This window comes from Arachis stenosperma, chromosome 10 (genome assembly GCF_014773155.1).
Source record: "Arachis stenosperma cultivar V10309 chromosome 10, arast.V10309.gnm1.PFL2, whole genome shotgun sequence".
NCBI classification, from domain to species: Eukaryota; Viridiplantae; Streptophyta; class Magnoliopsida; order Fabales; family Fabaceae; genus Arachis; species Arachis stenosperma.
In genome coordinates, this window is record NC_080386.1 from 98976060 (window position 1) to 98999044 (window position 22985).

The window sequence follows — 22985 nt, forward strand, 5'->3', positions numbered from 1 at the left end:
GTAAACTAGAAACTTTAGTATAACAGAATAAAAACAATCCACACACCTTGTATATATATAGCAACAAATGTGAGTTAGTTAACAACATTTCATCAAGGAAGAACACTAAGATTTTAAGGGCCACCCTAAGATTCACATTGAGTTGAATGAAAACTCTTGATTTCTACTTGCATGACATATATAACTGATGTATGATTATGATTTCTGAGCTAGAGAACACACAACCTGTGAGTTTTGAGCTTAATTGTATGGTTACATCAAACCATAAATTTTATTCCTGTGTATTTTGCACTTCTTTTCTATGCTTGCAATCTTTATTTTGTTTTAATCTATATGTCCAATATAGAATATAGATACATACCAAGAGATGATTGAGGCCATTAATTATTTTTGCTCACTTATCCCAAATAGCCTACCCTTTCAATCACCCTTGTTAACCCCCTTGAGCTTTTTGACCCCCTCTTCTGTTTTATAACCACATTACTAGCCTTAAGCAGAAAAATAAGATAAAAATCCCAAGTTGAATCCTTGGTTAGCTTAAGATAGATATTGTGTATAATTTAAGTATGAGGAATTTTGTGGAAACATGGGATGATAGGAGAAAGGGGAAATAAATTGAATAAGTTATTTCAAAAATTTTGGAAGCATCCTCATTGAATAAAAAATAATTAAATTACCATCTGCATTGAAAAAAAATAGTATTTAAATAAGGGGATACAAAAATTACCCCAATGCAATTATAAAGAATCAATGCACATGGGACAAAAGTAAAAAAATAAATTTGGTGCATGAGCATGTAACACAAAAAGTGAAAAAATTTGGATAGCTAGGTGAAGAACTTTGAAATTATATAGAGTATGTATGTTAGGTGAGATCTTAGATTAATCAAGGATTCACTTTGTTAGCTCACTTAGCCTTATATATACACCATTACCCTTACTTCAGTCCCATTACAACCTGGGAAAAGACCTCATGATTTTTGTATGTCTATATTCAATATTTGTTTATTGGTTAGATGAAAAACAAAGTTTTAGAAAGCATGACTAGAAAAGAAGAGAGTGATTAACCCCAAACACTGAGTGATTAGAGAGTAAAACACAAAAATCCAGTGAGGGTTCAACATCTCATTCTCATATATCCATGTTTAATTTATTAATTGTCTTGCAAGTTTGTGACCTATCTTAACCCAACTCAATTGTGACTGTGCTTTAATATGGTTTGACCTTAATTATACATATATGGTTCCTTGAAGATATGAAGCAAAATTAACCACATGAAAGCTATATATATATATATATATATATATATATATATATATATAGAATTGCATGATTCATGTAGGTAGCTTGCATTTAGAATAGATTGCATTACATAAGATTCCACCATTTTACCTTTACTCTTTTCTCTTGGATTTAGCATGAGGACATGCTAATGTTTAAGTGTGGGGAGGTTGATAAACCACTATTTTATGATTTATCTTGTGCTCAATTGAATGATTTTATCAATTCTTCACCCACTTATTCATATGAATTTGCATGGTTTTACAATTCCTTCCTTATGATATGACATATGTGAAAACATGTTTCCTATGCTTTAGAAATATTAAATTTAATTATCCTTTATTACCATTCGATGCCGTGATCTGTGTGTTGAGTACTTTCAGGCTTTATAGGGCAGGAATGGCTTAAAGGATGAAAGGAAACATACAAAAATGGAAGGAAAGCATAAAATGGAATTTTGAAGAAACTGGAAGCAACGCGAACACGTGGACAACGCGAACGTGTGCTTTGCGTAAACTGGCAACCGCGCGAACGCGTGCATGAAGCGAACGCATGACTCACGCGAAACACAACTGACGCAGACGCGTGACTGACGTGGCCGCGTGTAAAAGCAAAACTCCAGATGACGCGACCGCGTGACCCACGTGGACGCGTGACGTGTGCGATATGCAGAATTTACAGAAGTCGGTCCCAGCGACTTCTGGACCCTTTTTGGTCCAAATCAAAGCCTAGAAAACACAGATTAGAGCCAATAAATTGGGGAATCCATCCATTCATCAACAACAATTCATATACAACACTCATAATTCACTTTTCATAATTTAGATGTAGTTTTTAGAGAGAGGTTCTCTCCTCTCTCTTAGTTTTAGGATTTAGGATTATTTCCTCTTCAATTACAGGTTCAATGTCACTTTAATTTATGTTTCTCTTCCATTCTTAGATACTCTAATGCTTTTATTTGATTTATGTTGCCAAATTGGCTTATGAACTTTTCATGTTAGGATTTTCTTAATTAATGTAATTTGAGGTATTTTCAGATATATGATTTTTATTTAGCTTTCTACATTTTTGGCTTTGGTTGATTAATTAGTAACACTTGAATTGTCAGACTCATTGTGATTGATAATTGATATCTTTGCTGATTGATTTAGATTCCTATAACTCTAGTCTTTCCTTAGGAGTTGACTATGACTTTAGGTGTTAATTTAATTTAACCACTTGACTTAGTGGGAGCAAAAATATAATTCTCATCACTATTGATAAGGATAACTAGGATAGGAATTCTAATTCTCATACCTTGCCATGAGTTTTTCTAATTATTAATTTATTTTCCCTGCTATTTAAATTACCTGTTCTCTATTTCAAAAACCCAAAAATATATATTTTTACATAACCAATAATAAATCATACTTCCTTGCAATTCCTTGAGAAGACGACCCGAGGTTTGAATACTTCGGTTTATAAATTTATTCAGTTTTGTTACTTGTGACAACCAAACTTTTATACGAAAGGATTCTCTGTTGGTTTAGAAACTATACTTACAACACGAACTTATTTGTGAATTTCTTTACCGATAGAAATCTGATCGTCAGTCAACAAGCTGTAGAACATCGTATCGTTTGGATTAGTTAGGATACAATGACAATGGCTAAGAAAGAAGGAGGGCTTGGATTTAAAGATCTACGTGCACAAAATCTGGCTCTCCTAAGTAAATAATGTTGGAGAATTGCCACTAATTCTAATTCTTTATTATCTAGAATCTTAAAAGGAAAATATTTTAGATATAATTCTATTCTAGATGCAGAGTTGGGGTCCTTACGTTCTTGGGGATGGAGGAGTATCCTTGCAGGTAGAAGTGTCGTTGAAAAGGGGTTAAACTGGAGAGTTGGTTCTAGAACAGCAATCCGAATCTTTAGAGATCCATAACTCCTACCTTCGTATCCATTCTTAGTACAAGCTCTTACAAGTCAGTCCCAAGCTGGACATTCAATCTTCTTAGTTCGTGATCTGTTCTTTGCACATAAGTAATGGAATCAGTCCCTAATTTTTCAATATTCTCTCAAGATGTAGCCTAGAGAGTTCTATCTACAATACCAGGAGAAGGGGAGGATGAAATTCAATGGACACTCAACAGATCTAAGATGTAAAATCCCTTACTTTTAACACCTCATGATCGTACTAAAAGTTCAGGTATTACTTACCTTCAATCCTTTATTTTGATATTATATTTATTTAATATTGAGCCTTCGTAAATATGAACCCAATTTTTAATTATGAAAGCGAAAAGTCTTTACTTTAAAAATCACACAGTCACATATCATATTCATGTAATAATAATTACATAAACTTATCCAAAACTTCTTAATATACAAGTCCTGCCCCTCTAAATTCTCAAAATCACAAATGACGAGGGGTAAAATAAAATCTAAAATTAAATTATAAACAAAAAAGGAAAACATATATATATATATATATATATATATATATATATATATATATATATATATGCAAAGCTTCGTAGTTCGAATCGTGGCTTTGTGCCAAAGCTTCTTGAACCTGTCACTGAAAAAGAAATTCTATAGGGGGTGAGAACATGATCCTCAAAAGGATTCTCAGTGGAGGGTTTAAGAATTGTTATAAGAAGATATGTATAAAGAGAAGAATTGGTTTCAAGGTAGTGATCATTGTTTGTCCTATGAATTTTTTAAAAATCAACAACTAATAATACAAAACTTTTCAAAGAAATAATATTTATTTTTCAGAAAATCCAAAACCTTTTTTTTCTTGTAAGAGAATCTTAATCGGTTTCCTAAACTATATGAATGACCAACCTGTTCCAAGCATAGGTTCATTAAGTCTATGCTGAACCAGTTTGATTTTTCACACTTTACTAATAACTCAATCAGAAACCAATCACAGCTTTCAAACTATCACATAATCAATTAACACAATCATCATCCAATCACCAATAATCTCGAAAGTACCACATCAGAACAAACACAAGCAAAACAGGAAAGAAAAGCATAGGTATAGATGGCAGTTACAGTAAATAGCTTAGAATCTCTAACAACCTATATTGAAATACTAATTTTCAAAGGTTCTGAAAATAAAAATGCTTACCAAGAAGGCAGGGGCTCCAGTGGTAGTTTTCGGCGGTCACAGCCACAACGGCGTAGTCCAGAACCGCGATGGTGCATGCCGAAACAACGTTCTTCACCTCCATCGCGTCCTTCTCTTCCTCGAGCTCTATTTCTTTCTCTGACACTCAGGGACGACGGCTAGCGTGGCTGCGATGGCGTTGGTCTCCACTGCGACGGCTACGGCTTGCGGCGGCAGGGACAAGTTCGGCGTTGGAGATCTGACGAAGCTGGCGATGACGAGCTCCCTCTCGCACTGTCTCTCTTCTCATCCTAGCTTTGATTCGCGACGGTACTCTCTCTCCCTCTTCCCTTCGATGGCGACGACTAAAAGCACGTCAGCTAGACGTGGCGGCGGCGGCGGCACTGGACACAGTTTCTTTCCCCTCAGATCTCTCGCTTCCCCATTTTTCCTTCCCTGCAGATCTCAATCTCTCTTCCCCTTTCTTTCTTCCTTTGGTTTCTTTCTTTTATTTTCTTTTTTTTGAAGCTGTGTAGCGTGTACACAAGGAAGGGGTAAGACGGTGGGTGAATGGCGATGTGGTAGTGGTGAGTTAGGTTAGGGTTAGTGTGTTCAATTTAGGAATCTTTTTTTGGGTAGTTTAGGTAATTTTAATAAAATTATAGGTAATAGAGTAATTAAAAATCAATCTTAATTCAATAATAATGTCTATAAAAGTACTATTTAATTATCAATCTGTCAATTAACTTTTAACCAAGTATTTTAATTCAAAATTATAAATAATATAAATAATTTTCTTTGCTCATAAAAATTAAAGTATTAAATTCTGAAATCTCAATTATTTAAACCAAATCATGTAAATTTCTTATTATTTTACAATTACTAAACTTTATAGTTTAAATATAAAAAAATAATTCGATAATTATAAAATCAAATAAAACCTTAAATTATTTTAAACTCAATTAATCAAAATTTGATTTAATTATCTTTAATAAAATAATTTTTGAGATTAAAGTACTTAATGAATAAATAAATCAAAATTAACTCATAATAATATTTTTCGAAAATTCTGAGCCTTACATCCTACCCACCTTATACAAATTTTTGTCCTCGAAAATTAAAGTAATACACAAGATATTTCATACTTTTGAATACTTTAGAAAAGCAAGAAGTTTTGGCACATATATAAATTTTCATATACCAGATAAGCCATAAGACTTGGATATAAGGGAAGAATGTGGTGTAAAACAAAAGTTACAAGATAGGCTCAAAACAAAGAGGTTACATGGTGTCAACATCAAAGGCTTTAACATAGCTTACTATCATAACTCCCAACTGTATTTTATCGCACAATTTATTCAAAAATTCTCGACCTCATCAATTATTTCGCAAACTCACTACCGATCACAAGTTTAATATCAACAAAACTCTTTCGTGTAAAACAAAGCTCTACGACATTTTGTGGCATCGCATATTTAGAAGCTTCGCCTTCCGCATCCACCAACCGTATTCTAAGAACTAATGTATCGCTTGCGATATCTAAAGGTCGCACATGATACTAACACATCTCGAGTTCACTCAAAAGGTCACGAGATTTTAGAAAGGAAGGACAAGTGACAAAGATAGTACTCATAAGAATTTTGGAAGAATGAACAAAATTGCAAGTATACAAGGATGCACAAGCAATGAAGTTTGCCGGAAAGGAATCAATTGGAAACTTTGAGGATAACTCTTGAATCAAAGATATTTGATAGGATCAATAAGGAAAACAATGTATTAGTTTAAAACAGATTCAAGCTGAAATTGAAGAGGTATGAGATTTTATAGAGGAAGAATGGTTAAAGACAATAGCAACGCATCGCATCAGAACAACTTCAGATTACCACAAGGGGTTCTTAGCTCATAGAGAAATATGAGGTCAACAACCATGTTGCAAGTCTTAACATAGTTGAAAATATAAGCAGATCAAGATATACATAAGGTATAGATTGTGAAGCAAAGAAATCTAAATTTACACCTCAAGAAAAGAAAAAGGATAAACGACACGTTAAATTGCACGACACGATTAGAACGCATAAGCTAATACTGCCTAATTAAAATAAGCACTTAACATTTTCAAAATTTAAAGATTGGTGTGGCACCAAGACAATTTCAATGTCATGTCAAGAGTATAGGATTCATGAAGAGAAGTATAATGACAAGGATAGACGTTCTCAAAGATTCAAATGGTAATTTACGAATAAGAGGCAGACATATTGAGAATTTAAAGAACTCCAATGGAGACCATGAGAAGAAAACTGTGCTTTCGTTAGAATTGAATTTAAGCTGAATTAAAGTACAAGATTTATAAGAAGAGAGTGACTAAAGTCAAGACATTATTTGCAAAGTTCACGAGAAATTGTTTAAGAATGCAATCGAATGAAATGTCCATAAAGAATAAATAAATTTAAGTGGAGGATCATCTTACCTTATAAAAAGAGAAAACATGAAATAAACTTTTAAAGGAATTAACAAAAGTATGAATGTCTGCATTATTTTGAAACATATTCAGGTTGAAATAAGTTACATGACGTTTGTAAAGTGAGGGTTATTTAGAATATAAACAAAATTTTCCTTCAAAAATATCAGAGCATGCTTAGGTTTATGACCAAACAAAGGTATGCATAAAATTGTAATAGGATCGGAAGAAAATCAAGTTGTTTTTCGTCAGAACTATTTCTAAGATAAAGATAGAATATGCGAAGTTGAAAGATGGAATTTAATTGGGTTAAGGACCAAAAGTAATTTCTCAAAAAATTCAAAAGGCATTTAGGTATTTATTTAATTAAAGGTACGTAATGAAATTGTGGTAAAGTTGAAAAGAATTCAAATCCTGTTCAAAAAGGAGGATTTTGAGGTAAGGTCTTAAATACATAAGCTTTCAAAAATTCATGTAAATATGAGCATGCCAAACTCAAAACATTTTCGTCAAATTTAAAGAATGACTATGGATACAATCAAGTAAGAGAAGATTTACTTGAAATTTCTTCAGAGAGAATCCAAAATTTCTTTAAAAAAATGTTTAAAACTAAAATTTTGAGTGTATTCTTGAAATCGAAACCTCATAAGGATATTCAGGCAGATTGAAAGACACAAGGAAGGAAATCCACTCACATTATGAGAAAGAAACTTAAGTCAAAAAGTTCAAACAGGATTCACAATACATGACCAATCGAACAAGTTCAAAACTACATCAAGAGTACGTGAACCAAAAAGAAGAGTTTAAACAGATAAAGGCAGATACCTCAAGGAAATGAAGCAGACATATGCAATTAGGATGAAATGAGAATACATATAAACGAAGGTAGGGTTGGAAGATAATCTCAAATAAAGACTTTCAAGGTATATCATGAAAGAATAAGGTACAAGTTATCAACAGAATTTCAAGACACATCACAGAGTAACCTTGAGAATTAGCTCCTAATGTCCCCAAACCGCTCGATCCTATTACTTCCATTTCGCCTATGATAACCTGATAACTTTTTCGTATACAAAAACCATCAACATTAAGTTGGCTAGACTTAACATCAGCAGTTATGCAATGGTAAGCTAACATCGTTAATCAAAAGATAGTCATGTGCTTAAAGATCAAAATTCTTGTTATCTAGACAAGACCTACAGCATGACAAACACTCAGAATATACAATGAAGCATAGTCAGTCCACTCCCAAGGCTCTAAACAGGATGAACTGCTCTGATACTATAATGTAACACCCTTACTTTTAACACCTCATGATCATATTAAAAGTTCAGATGTTACTTACCTTTAATCCTTTATTTTGATACTATATTTATTTAATATTGAGCCTTCGTAAATATGAACCCAATTTTTAATTATGAAAGCGAAAAGCCTTTACTTTAAAAATCACGCAGTCACATATCACATTCGTGTAATAATAATTACATAAACTTATCCAAAACTTCTTAATATACAAGTCCTGCCCCTCTAAATTCTCCAAATGACAAATGACAAGGGGTAAAATAAAATCTAAAACTAAATCATAAACAGAAAAGGAAAACATATATATATATATATATATATATATATATATATATATATATATATATATATATATATATATATATATATATATATATATATATATATATATATATATATATATGCAAAGCTCCATAGTTCGAATCGCGGCTTCATACCAAAGCTTCTTGAACCTGTCACTGAAAAAGAAATTCTGTAGGGGATGAGAACATCATCCTCGAAAGGATTCTCAGTAGAGGGTTTAAGAATTGTTATAAGAACATACGTATAAAGAAAAGAATTGGTTTCAAGGTAGTGATTATTGTTCGTCCTATGAATCTTTTAAAAATCAACGGCTAATAATCTAAAACTTTTCAAAGAAACAATATTTATTTTTCAGAAAATACAAAACCTTTCTTTTCTTGTAAGAGAATCTTAATCAGTTTCCTAAACTGTTTGAATGACCAACCTGTTCCAAGCATAGGTTCATTAAGTCTATGCTGAACCAGTTTGATTTTTCATACTTTACTAATAACTCAATCAGAAATCAATCACAGCTTTCAACTTATCACATAATCAATCAACACAATAATCATCTCATCACCAATAATCTCGAAAGTACCACATCAGAACAAACACAAGCAAAACAGACAAGAAAAGCTTAGGTATAGATAGTAGTTATAGCAAATAGCTCAGAATCTCTAACAACTTATATTGAAATACTGATTTTAAAAGGTTCCGAAAATAAAAATGCTTACCAAGAAGGCAGGGGCTCCAGTGGCAATTTTCGGCGGTCATAGCCACGGCGGCGCAGTGCAGAACCTCGACGGTGCATAGCGGAACAACGTTCTTCACCTCCATCGCATCCTTCTCTTCCTCGAGCTCTATTTCTTTCTTTGATGCTCAGGGACGACGGCGAGCGTGGCTGCGATGGCGTTGGTCTCCACTGTGACGGCTACAGCTTGCGATGGCAGGGACAAGTTCGGCGCCAAAAATCTGACAAAGCTGGCGGCGACGAGCTCCCTCTTACACTGTCTCTTTTCTTGGCTCAGCTCTAATTCGTGACGGCACTCTATCTCCCTCTTCCCTTCAATGGCGACGACGAGAAGCACGTCAGCTGGACACGGTTTCTCTACTCAGATCTCTCTCTTCCCCGTTTTTCCTTCTCTGCAGATCTCAATCTCTCTTCCCCTTTCTTTCTTCCTTTGGTTTCTTTCTTTTTTTTGAAGCTGTGTAGCGTGTATGCAAAGAAGGGGTAAGGTGGTTGGTGAATGGCGGTGAGGCAGTGGTGAGTTAGGTTAGGGTTAGTGGATCCAATTTGGGAATCTTTTTTCCGATAGTTTAGGTAATTTTAATAAAATTATAGGTAATAGATTAATTTGATATCAATCTTAATTCAATAATAATATCTATAAAAGTACTATTTAATTATCAATTTGTGAATTAACTTTTAACCAAGTATTTTAATTTAAAATTAGAAATAATATAATTACTTTTTTTGCTCAAAAAATTAAAGTATTAAATTCTGAAATCTCAACCAAATCATGTAAAATTCTTATTATTTTATAATTACTAAACTTTATAATTTTAATATAAAAAATAATTCGATAATTATAAAATCAAATAAAACCTTAAATTATTTTAAACTCAATTAATCAACTTTAATTATCTTTAATAAAATAATTTCCGAGATTAAAGTACTTAACGAATAAATAAATCGAAATTAACTCATAATAATATTTTTCGAAAATTCTGAGTCTTATACAAGATATATGATGTAGCTTCAGGATATAGTGTTGCTTCCTTTTCCACCATGTTTGTCTAGAATTTTTTGCAAATATCATGCAACAACCGAAAATCTAGAATTTTCTTTGGAGTCTGACAGCCCCACACAAGATTTAGGTATTTGGGTAGAAGTTCCTCCATGAAAAACTCCCTGTCATGCAGCTCATAAATTAGCGATTCCCAAGTACTTTACCAACTTGTCCCATTTGCAATGCTGAACCAGAATCCTTGTTACATTGCATCTTCAACTGTCCAGATGCTTCAGAAACTTGGAGCAAGAGTCCAATAATGTAACTGACCCCAAATCCGAAATGCATCTCCGTTTTCAATTGGTGGAGACTCCAATTTATTGTCCCGGGTTACCGATCTGTGCGTAAGAACTCGGCCTGTTTTGCTTTGATTATTGCTTGGCATATATGGAAAGAAAGGTGTAGGAGGATGTTCGAACGCCACTCTGAATCCTGAAGAACTTCTGGCAATTGCTACCAAACAGAATCTATGATTCTAACTTTGCTTTCTTCTTAATTTCATTCTTTTTACTGTGCCTCGCTTATGTTTAAGCGAAGGATGGGAAAATCCCATTTTTTGTGTGTAGTCCTAAAACATTTAATTATTTTAGATTTTTAGTTAAAATTTATGATTGGTCTAATTTTTGTTTGACTCAATATAAAAGAAGAAAGTAACTCTAATTATTAATTACATTTTAAGTAGACATTATTTCGTGTGTTGTTAGTTATCAATCAAAGGCATAACAGTTTTTTTATTTGGGCTTGGCAAAAGTAGTATATAAAACACCACTTGTCACTTAAAAACTAGGCCACGTCATTTTTATAGGTATAGATAGATAGTTTTATCTATCTATACTGTAGTATTCCCCTCAAGTAGAAAGTTAATAAGTGTACAGATACCAAGTCCACACATTTAAGTCATTCTTTAAAAAGAACATTCATGATTTTATGCATAGTATTCACAGCCATAATCCACCAGTTATAAATCCTAAACATAAGCTAAGTGCTATATAATTCTATGCTTACTAATGTTAGATCAGAATAATAGTGATCAGAAAAAAATCCTCATGTGAAACCAAAAATGATCAATCATCTTTCTCTTCATTGCTCGTCACCTTGACTTGTGCGCGGTTCAGCGATTATGCCACACCTATTCGGAATCCCGAAATGCGTGCAGAGATTATCAATAGCATCTTGTTGCCTTGCAAGACTTGCTTCAATACTTGGTAATCTTCCTTCCATATAATCTTCATGTTTTGAAGTTCCCCCAAAATGTCCTTCATGGTGTATGTTTGTGGCGGTTGAGCTTGGCCTTCATTCTCTTGTTCGGCTTCCATTCGATCAAGATTTGTCACAGTAGAAGAGCTATCCTTCTTTGTCTTGTCACCCGGCCAATTCAGTGAGTCTTTCTGCTCCACAAATACAGTGCTAAAATCCCTGTAAAACAAACATATACATATCAGATGATCGAGTAGGTTGGCCATCGTGAATAATTTTATCAAAGTCCCCTGCCTTTTTTCCCCCTTTCGCCCTCTTTCTAAATAGTAATTATTTTTGTAATATATAACTAATTTATCTTTTGAACTATAAGTATTAAACTCTCACAATAGCAATATATTCTCTAAGCCTGCTCTCAAAACTCCTCTATCATTTCACACCACCTTAATCTATCCTTCAATAAACCAAAATATATCATTATATTAAGACTTTGAGACTATTTTGTTATCCAAAAGAGAAATAGAAACTCAATACCCCAATCTCTCTCCTATTCACATAACTTGAATTATGATCCCCGAATCCACCCAACCCATTAAAGCCACCTAATTTCCAACTGGAACCTTCGTGCTTCAATTACTATTCTATAGAATACATATGGGAAATCAGACTAGGAAAGCACAAGACAAAATGCATAAATGACCATACAATTTGAGTGAGAGAAAGCAAGTTTACTTGGGTGTTACAATAAAGGCACTGTGCAGACAATCAGGCTCCTTGGGATTGGCGAGGTGCCTGGTGTAGACTTGATTCACAGAAACATCAACAACAGATAGGAATCTTTGGTCCTCTTGTGTCCAGGCTAGGGTAAATACCAATATCCAAAGGAGAGGTTCTAGACCAGCATGACACCTTAATTTTGTGCTCCCAATGATGAGAGCACATACCATGCCATTGCCAAGGTCAACACATTTCATGCTTGGGGAATACCACCAAACTTTGGACTGTTGGACTTGGATCTCATTAGAACACTCGTCAAGCGATTGACAGCAACGGACAAGGTTAGTTTGCTTATCCAGCAGCAGAGCATATAGTTTGATGTTTACAAATTCCCCTCCTCTAATGTTTTCCCCCCTAAATGTAAGTGCCACACTGCAATTGTTGCCTACATCTGGAACTGAGATAGTACTCATTGAATCAAAACCAAATGAGCTTAACTGGAAGTGGGTGTCCTTGTCCTCCACTTTCTCCTAGACGTCACTTTGGGGGTCATAGACAACTATTTCTTCTTTTCCAGGTTGATATGCAAGCAGGAAAAGCTTGTCATTAGAAACGAACCATTGACACCAAGGAGAATTAAGATTATAAGCGCGCCTGAGTGTTGGATCAACAGGAGAAAGTGGTGGAGCGGGCAAAGAATCCCATGTCCCGGATTTAAGAACCCAAAAACCTAAACTGGGCACGCGTGCAAACAAGTAAATGTTGCCTCTAATATTTGCAACGAAATAAGGATCAGAGATCTCGGTGGTGGATGCATGAAGTCAGGCTCTGATCTGCGTAGCTTGCTGTTGTGGCAGTGGAGTTCCCAGGATTCACCATTGCCCAGTAAGAAAGCTTTGTTAGAATGATGGAAAGCGCGCATGTGTTGCATTCCAAAATTTGATTGGGCACAAATGGACGCAGGAAGAACAGGGGGGATGCGAGTTATCGATCTCGTTCTTCCCTAATCGAAGCAATTCTGCAACAGGGAAAGCAAATGCATCTTTTTCTGAAACTGCGTACAATAATGACTCCATCTCCAACCGATACAAGAGACGACTGATGGTTATGGGTTATGGCTGACTGTTTCGCAATCGGACGTAGGGTTAGGTTTCAGAATCTCTCTTCAAATTCCTAAAAAACCGAATGCCGTTTCAGAATTTCTAGCATGCGAGAACCGAACCGATTATTGAACCGGTTGAGTGAGGAGAAGCGGCGACGACCCACAGCAAAGCAACGACAGAGAGAGCTCAAACAGCGAGGAAGACAGAAAGAGAGAAGGAAGAGAAGGGCTCGGTGATTTGGGCTCTGAAGTGGGATGGTGGATGGTGGCTGCGCTTCTCGCCATAGTTGTCAGAACCGAACCGATAATCGAATCGATCAAACTACTAATTCACTGATTTATTGGTTCAACCGATAAATTATTAGTTGAACCGATAAAATCGGTCTCACGTAAATATAAAATATAAAATAATTAAAAACTTAAAATTAAAATTTGAAATATACATATTTTCACTAACATTTCATGAAGAATTAAGTCTCAACTTTTAAAAATAACTAATATAAAAAAAATCATAAAATTTATCAGTAATACTATAATAGTATCTTAATTTGACACAATAAAAAAAATAATTAATTCACAAAGTCTATCAGCTAACTATAATATTAGTAGATTTTAACACTAATATCAAAACAAATAACCTTAATCACAATACTAGCATTGAAATAGATAAAGTAAATTAATAAATTTTTAGTAAAATTTATATTTATATTAATAGTGGTGTATAATTAATTTAAAAAATAGAAAAAATAAAAATTAAATTAAATTAGATATTTATGTATACTATATAATTAATATTTGTCACATATAGTAATAAGAAGCGCAATGGTTGAGTGGCAAGTGGAGGCTGCTTTTGCTTAGAGGTTTGAACTCACAATCTTCTTCTTATAAAAACTTGAAATAATCACTAAATTAGTTGATGATTATATTATTTGTAATTTTATGTTGGATTTTTTAAGATTTTATTGTTTTAAATTTGAGTATTGCTAGGGAGCTAATGGTCTAAGTGTATAATGTGTACAATGGGCTAAATCTTTGGCCCAATATGAATAAAATGAACATCACCCATACTATCCAAAATAACCATCCGGGTACCGGGGATAATAAACATATCATATTATGAAACCAATCATCCCAAAAATTTAAGCTGATTTTGGGTTTCACCAAGGATTGAACTCTTTCGGAACTAGAGCTCTAATATCATGTCATGATAACACTCATCCCAAAAACTTAAGCTGGTAGAAAAAGGTAACACTAATAGTTATATCTCTAATACTGAATCGAATATCCCTAAACCCCCATTGTACATATTGTACAAATATTCTATTGGTTCCCTATACTTCCTCTTTTAATTTTAAGGATAAAGGTAGAGTTCAAACCCTACCCATTGCCAACCCTAGAAATAGGGTGTTCTTCGCTTCTACTGGGTTTTGTTTTTACTTTTTTAAACAGACGGCGTTATTTGATTTGTGGAGGAGTGAACTATACTTTTAAAAAATCAAGTTGGTTTAATCGATTTATCGGTTAATTGTCAATTCGACCAATTTTTTAATTAATGTTTTGCAGAATAATTTTGCAAGTTAATCGAATCGATAAAAAATCGATTTTTGATTAATCCAGTTGAACCAATCACTCTGATCTAATTTTTAAAACCTTGATTTTTAGCATAACAAATTTAAAAAAAATTAAAACAGAATTTGAAAGCTTTATGACCGAAAAAAATATGAAAAAAGTTTTGTTTCTCAAGATACGCACGAGAGAAAAGCATTACAAAAATCTTGTGTAACTTGCTATCTACTATACTATAGTTCATCTTTTATTCAATTATTATTTATTATAATTATCATTTTTCTTTAGATATTATATTTCAAATATTTTTTCATGTATTTAAAATTTAAAATGATATCTCTTTAAAATTAGAATATTTAAATTTAAATTTAGATTTAACAAAATAAAAATAACAAATCAAAATTAAATTCTAACTAAATTAAAATTAAAATAATACCATCAAAATCAATATTTTTGTTTTTAAGACTGGTATATATAATTTTTTTGGTTCTAATTAACAAAAGCAATGAACACAATTATTTTTAGATAAATTTTAGATGTATTAAGAAATTATTTAGCATACAATTTTATAATTTTATAAAATCATTTATATTAGGAAAAATATAAACACGAATTTAAACAAATTTTAGATGTATACTAAAAGTATTTTGTGTATTATCTTACTATTTTAGATGTGTTAAAAAAATCATTTATATTAAGAAAAATATAAACACAAATTTAAATAAATTTTAGATGTATGCCAAAAGGATTTTATATGTTATCTTATTATTTTGGATGTGTTATGGACGTATATAAATAATAAAAAAAAACTATTCAAAAAATAATCACGCAAGAAAAAGAAAAAAAATAATGTTAAAACACATGCCTATAGAACTAAAATGGGTTATGCTACGTGTACACTAAAATCAGTCACTAGTATAAAATATATATTGAAATATAAATACATATTGAAAATAAATTAAACCACACATATATTCATACACAAATATATTAGTGGCTGATTTTAATGGTTGATTTTGGTGTACAAATAACATTTCTCAACTAGAATATAATTGAAAAAAAAAGATGTGATACTATTTAGTTAATAAGTTAATTTTGTTATTTATTATTTTGGATATGTTGTAAGCACATTTAAAATATTACATCAAATATTCATAATACATATAAAATAATATATTTGTGCATAAAATAAATTATAAACACATCTAAAATTAAAATTACATATATATATATATATATATATATATATATATATATATATATTAAACTAAATTTATTGAAATAGAATGAAGATAGAGAATAATTTACTCATTTTTTGAGAGAACTTACCCTTTTGATATCAGAATGGTCGCCTTCCCTAGGTGCAGCTTGAACTCGCTGCCTCCAGCTTGGTCTTCGTGGCCGCTGTAGCCAGAAGCGGAGCTAGACTAACTATTTAGGGGGGCGGTGTTTAATAATTTACTAAAATTATTATCTGTAAAGTAAAAGTAGGAAATTTGAGTGAATGAAGATATTGAAAAAAAAAATATATTTTATTTTTTAAATAAAGTAAACTATTAGACTAAGCTTAAAACTATTATACTTTATTAATGTTATATAAAAATGGACTAATTTTTTTTATGAATAAAAGGAGGACTAAAAAAGTGTACCAAAAAAAAGAGGGCTAAAAAATAAAAAAAGGGCTATATTATTTCTTTTTTTTAACAAAAATTAAAAATTGGGGGGGGGGATTGCCCCCTTTCCATATGTGTAGCTTCGCCTCTAATTCTGTTAATTATTTTAAAAAATGTTTTTTTTTTTGGTGTTTTTGAAGTTTTTTTTCACTGAAATAGTTATAATAATGATGAAATTGACAGTGGTTCTTTTAAAATAGAAAATATAATTAATTAGTTAATTAAAAAATTAATATAATAGAATAATTAAATTTAAAATATTTTTAAAGGCTAAATTATTGTTGGATGTGTAGTATTTTCGGTAGCACCTACGAAGTGGAATCTCAGAAATGGCAGTCATCCTATCCAAGAAAAAAAAGGAATGAGAGCCATGAAATAGCGTAGCCAGAAATCAACAATGGAAAAACCCAATTCATTGCTAAGATTCACGAAATGGGGTGCAGAAAAAAAAAAAGTTGAACCCAATTGATTGCTGGCCTATCATTTTTACAATTTTACTTTTGTGTTCATTTAAATCACTCTTCATTTTAAATAAAAAAAAGACATTCTTCATTATTGCTTTTATTTAATAGAAAAAAATTTAATTTTAACAAAGAAATTTTACACGTATATTTAATCATATAATACCATATTAGCAAAAATAATTATTTTTTATATTGACTGTATGACTATTTTTCTAAAAAAACGGACGCGATTGTACGATTGTATAAAATATTTTATACTTCCAGTATATCAAAATTAAACTCAAAAAGAAAAAAGCTATGTTAAAAGATTGATAGACAATGTAGAATTTTATTTTATATAAATTTTATTTCTAAAAGAATATTCCTAAGTAATTTATTTATTTCTTTATATATTTGTAATTAAATTTATCATCTTATTATGTTATAAAATAAAGTGTAAATTTTACTAAAAATAAAAATATACTATATAAATACAAAATGATAAACTCTTACATAAATATATTAAATATGAATTACAAAATTATTTCTCAATTTTGACACAAAATATTTAACAATGTTAGGAGATTTGTTTAATTCAGGATTTTTTATTTTTATAAATAAAATAAATAATTTTGGGAGAAATTATTGAAATAAATTCTCCTTGCGTATCTCGTTTACATTGTAAACGAGATGGCATTGCACGAGATATGATACGTAAACGTGATACGTATATATCTCGTTTACAGTGTAAACAAGATACGTGCAATGTCATCTTATTTACACTGTAAATGAGATATGGCCCGTACGCGTAGGTCACAAATAGTGCCGGGGAAACAACTCTACAGTGCCTGAAGTAGTTTTGGCACCTTGTTGTACGACTCTTTCCAATCACCGTAGATCCGTCGTAATGGCCTTCTGCTTCGCCATCCACACCTTTCTGTATGAGGATTTGAAGTGATAGCTTGCGTGAACCGCACCCTGCAAGACTGGGATACTGACAGATGGGTTGGACTGAATCATGGGCAATATCACCCTGCATATGAGACTGCTATCTAACTGACGATGGTATTGAGACATGGTGGGTGCCAGACAGTTGTGTCGTCCACCAAATCTCCAAACCTCCCTACTCACAACAACAAAATATATTCTTACACAACATGTCTAACCAAAATAACATATCATACAAAACTACTCAATAGTGTGCTAATTTATTGGTTGGAATTTATTTATTTGTATTTTATTTTATTTTGCTACTATGAGCTATATGTTTCTTTCATTGAATGACGCGTTCACTACCTGATCCGAGCCTACCCGTATTTGATCTTGAACTTGAAAGAACTATCTCACGTATAAGGCAGGCTCGGCGTCGGTTAGTCTTGTCTGAGGACGAACCTGAAACGTCATTTAAGGAAGAAACAAGCTCCCTTTCTACTGATTTGGTTGATTTACGTGCAGAGAACATGGTAGCTCTGATGAGCGGATAATTTATACGCTTTTTGGCATTGTTTTTAGTATGTTTTAGTTAGTTTTTATTATATTTTTATTAGTTTTTAGTTAAAATTCACTTTTCTGGACTTTACTATGAGTTTGTGTGTTTTTATGTGATTTCAGGTATTTTCTGGCTGAAATTGAGGGACCTGGGCAAAAATCTGATTCAAAGACTGAAAAGGACTGCAGATGCTGTTGGATTCTGACCTCCCTGCACTCGAAGTGGATTTTCTGGAGCTACAGAAGCCCAATTGGCGCGCTCTCAATGGCGTTGGAAATTAGACATCCTGGGCTTTCCAGCAATATATGATAGTCCATACTTTGCCCAAGATTTGATGGTCCAAACCGGCGTTCAAAGTCATCTTCAGAATTCCCAGCGTTAAACGCCGGAGCTGGCACCAAAGTGGGAGTTAAACGCCCAAACTGGCACAAAAGCTGGCGTTTAACTCCAAGAAGAGTCTCTACACGAAAATGCTTCAATGCTCAGCCCAAGCACACACCAAGCGGGCCCGGAAGTGGATTTTTATGTCATTTACTCACCTTTATAATTCTTAAGCTACTAGTTCCCTATAAATAGGACCTTTTGCTATTGTATTTAGACATCTTGGTAGCTATCTTTGAGTAGTTTTATGCTATCTTAGATCATTGGGAGGCTGGCCATTCGGCCATGCCTAGACCTCATTCTTATGTATTTTCAACGGTGGAGTTTCTACACACCATAGATTAAGGTGTGGAGCTCTGCTGTACCTCGAGTATTAATGCAATTACTATTGTTTTTCTATTCAATTCAGCTTGTTCTTGTTCCAAGATATCACTTGTTCTTCAACTTGATGAATGTGATGATCCGTGACACTCATCATCATTCTCACCTATGAACGTGTGACCGTCAATCACCTCCGTTCTACCTTAGATTGGGTAGATATCTCTTGGTTTTCCTTAACCGGAAGCTTCGTGGTATAAGCTAGAATTGATGACTGCATTCAAGAGAATCCGGAAGGTCTAAACCTTGTCTGTGGTATTCTGAGTAGGATTCAATGATTGAATGACTGTGACGAGCTTCAAACTCGCGATTGTGGGGCGTTAGTGACAGACGCAAAAGAATCACTGGATTCTATTCCGACATGATCGAGAACCGACAGCTGGATAGCCGTGCCGTGACAGGGTGCGTTGAACATTTCCACTGAGAGGACGGGACTGTAGCCATTGACAACGGTGATGCCCAACATACATCTTGCCATGGAAAGGAGTAAGAAGGATTGGATGAAGACAGTAGGAAAGCAGAGAGACGGAAGGGACAAAGCATCTCCATTCGCTTATCTGAAGTTCTCACCAATGAATTACATAAGTATCTCTATCTTTATCTTTATGTTTTATTCATATATCATCCATAACCATTTGAGTCTGCCTGACTAAGATTTACAAGGTGACCATAGCTTGCTTCATACCAACAATCTCCGTGGGATCGACCCTTACTCGCGTAAGGTTTATTACTTGGACGACCCAGTGCACTTGCTGGTTAGTTGTGCGAAGTTGTGTTTATGCCATGGTATTGAGCACCAAGTCTTTGGGGCCTGATGAGCGGATAATTTATACGCTTTTTGGCATTGTTTTTAGGTAGTTTTTAATAAGTTCAAGCTACTTTTAGGGATGTTTTCATTAGTTTTTATGTTAAATTCACATTTCTGGACTTTACTATGAGTTTGTGTGTTTTTCTGTGATTTCAGGTAAATTCTGACTGAAATTGAGGGACCTGAGCAAAACTCTGAAAGCAAGGCTGACAAAGGACTGCTGATGCTGTTGGATTCTGACCTCCCTGCACTCGAAATAGATTTTCTGGAGCTACAGAACTCCAAATGGCGCGCTCTCAACGGCTTTGGAAAGTAGACATCCAGGGCTTTCCAGCAATATATAATAGTCCATACTTTATACGGAAATTGACGATGTAACTTGGCGTTGAACGTCAAGTACATGCTGCTGTCTGGAGTTAAACGCCAGAAAAACGTCATGATCCGGAGTTGAACGCCCAAAACACGTCATAACTCAGAGTTCAACTCCAAGAGAAGCCTCAGCTCGTGGATTGATCAAGCTCAGCCCAAACATACACCAAGTGGGCCCCGGAAGTGGATTTACGCATCAATTACTTACTCATGTAAACCCTTGGAGCTAGTTTATTATAAATAGAACATTTAACTATCATAATTTCATCCTGGATTGTATTTTGATCTAGTGATCACGTTTTGGGGGCTGGCCTCTCGGCCATGCCTGAACCTTTCACTTATGTATTTTCAACAGTGGAGTTTCTACACACCATAGATTAAGGGTGTGGAGCTCTGCTGTACCTCAAGTTTCAATGCAATTACTATTTATAATCTTATAAACTTCATTTATTCTTATTCCAAGATATTCATTCGTACCCAAGAACATGATGAATGTGATGAGTTGGATAACCCTCATCATCATTCTCACTCATGAACACGCGTGATTGACAACCACTTCCGTTCTACATGCAACAGAGCTTGAATGTGTATCTCTTAGATTCCCCAACAGAATCTTCGTGGTATAAGTTAGATAGATGGCGGCATTCATGAGGATCCGGAAAGTCTAAACCTTGTCTATGGTATTCCAAGTAGGATTCTAGGATTGAATGACTGTGACGAGCTTCAAACCTGTAACCTGCTGGGCGTTAGTGACAGACGCAAAAGAGGGATTCTATTCCAGTAGGGGAGGGAACTGACCGGTGATTGGCCGTACTGTGACAGAGTGCGTGAGCATTAGCTTTCACTGCGAGGATGGGATGTAGCCACTGACAACGGTGATGCCCTACACAAAGCTTGCCATGGAAAGGAGTAAGAAGGATTGGAAGAGAGAATAGTGAAGCAGAGTTTCAAAGAGGAGCACAGCATCTCCATACGCTTATCTGAAATTCCCACTCTTGATTTACATAAGTATTTCTATCCTTTTTATTATTCTTATTTTATTATTTGAATCTAATCAAGTATCATGTTTAATCCGCCTGACTGAGATCTACAAGGTGACCATAGCTTGCTTCATACCAACAATCTCTGTGGATTCGACCCTTACTCACGTAAGGTATTACTTGGACGACCCAGTACACTTGCTGGTTAGTTGAACGGGATTGTGAATGAACAAGAGACACAATAGTTTTTGTGTACATGATTTTACCCCATGGTTTTGTGCACCAAGTTTTTGGAGCCATTACCGGGGATTGTTTCGAGTTGAAAAAGAACAGTGATCACAATTTCGTCCACCAAGTTTTTGGCGCCGTTGCCGGGGAACAATCAATTTCGAACAACAATTCAAACAATTGTTTCCAACCCACAATGGTGCCAAATTTTTAATCCGGCAACAACACCAAGTTTTTGGCGCCGTTGCCGGGGATTGTTCGAGTATGGACAACTAACGGTTCATCTTGTTGCTCAGATTAGGTAATTTTCTTTTTTATTTTCTTTTCAAAAAATTTTCAAAAATATTTTTCAAAAAATTTCTCATCTATTTTCAAAAATTATTCTAAATTTTTAAGAATGAATTCTAGAGTTTCATAAAGCATGTTGAAGCCTGGCTGGCTGTAAAAGCCATGTCTAAATTCTTTTGGACCGAGGTTTCACTCATCCTTATAGAAGAGCTTCTTTGTCTTTCTCAGCAAATTGGCTACTGTATAGGATGTTTCAGTTAAAGCTTGGCTGGCCATTGGCCATGTCTAGTGTTTTGGACTGGAGCTTTCATTGAAAGCTTGGCTGGCTATTAAGCCATGTCTAATTCCTGGACCGGAGCTTTAGACTAACATTGCATGATTCCTGGAATTCATATTAAAAATTTTGAATTTCTTATTTTATTTTTCCTATATATTTTTCGAAAAAATCAAATAAAATACAAAAAAATTAGAAAAATCATAAAAATCAAAAATATTTTGTGTTTCTTGTTTGAGTCTTGTGTCAAGTCATAAGTTTGGTGTCAATTGCATGTTCATCTTTTTCTTGCATAAAATTTTCGAAAAATTCATGCATTTATAGTGTTCATCATGATCTTCAAGTTGTTCTTGATGAACTTTCTTGTTTGATCTTCATATTTTCTTGTTTTGTGTTGTATGGTGTTTTTCATATGCATTCTTGCATTCATAGAGTCTAAACATGAAAAATTTCTAAGTTTGGTGTCTTGCATGTTTTCTTTTCTTGAAAATTTTTCAAAAACATGTTCTTGATGTTCATCATGATCTTCAAAGTGTTCTTGGTGTTCATCTTGACATTCATAGTGTTCTTGCATACATCATGTGTTTTGATCCAAAATTTTCATGCATTGAGTATTTTTAGTGTTTTTCTCTCTCATAAAAAAAATATTCAAAAATCAAAAAAAATATCTTATCTTTTTAAATCTTATCTTTTTAAAATCTTTTTCAAAAATCATATCTTTTCTATTTTTTCATCATTTTCGAAAATTTCAAAAAAAATCTTTTTCAAAATCTTTTTCTTATCTTTACATCATATTTTCGAAAATTGCATCAAAAATTAATGTTTTGATTCAAAAATTTCAAGTTTGTTACTTTCTTGTTAAGAAAGATTCAAATTTTAAG

At 33.4% G+C, this 22985-nt stretch overlaps 1 protein-coding gene across 1 annotated transcript; it reads right to left on the reverse strand.

Moving 5' to 3' along the window:
• Positions 1-11066: 11066 nt before the first annotated feature.
• LOC130956353 (uncharacterized) lies at positions 11067-13487 on the reverse strand. Its single transcript, XM_057883392.1, has 2 exons — positions 12141-13487; positions 11067-11627 (listed from the first exon to the last, which is right to left on the reverse strand). The coding sequence occupies exons 1-2, from the start codon at positions 12596-12598 to the stop codon at positions 11330-11332; spliced, it is 756 nt and encodes a 251-aa protein (XP_057739375.1). The 5' UTR covers positions 12599-13487; the 3' UTR covers positions 11067-11329.
• Positions 13488-22985: the final 9498 nt, after the last annotated feature.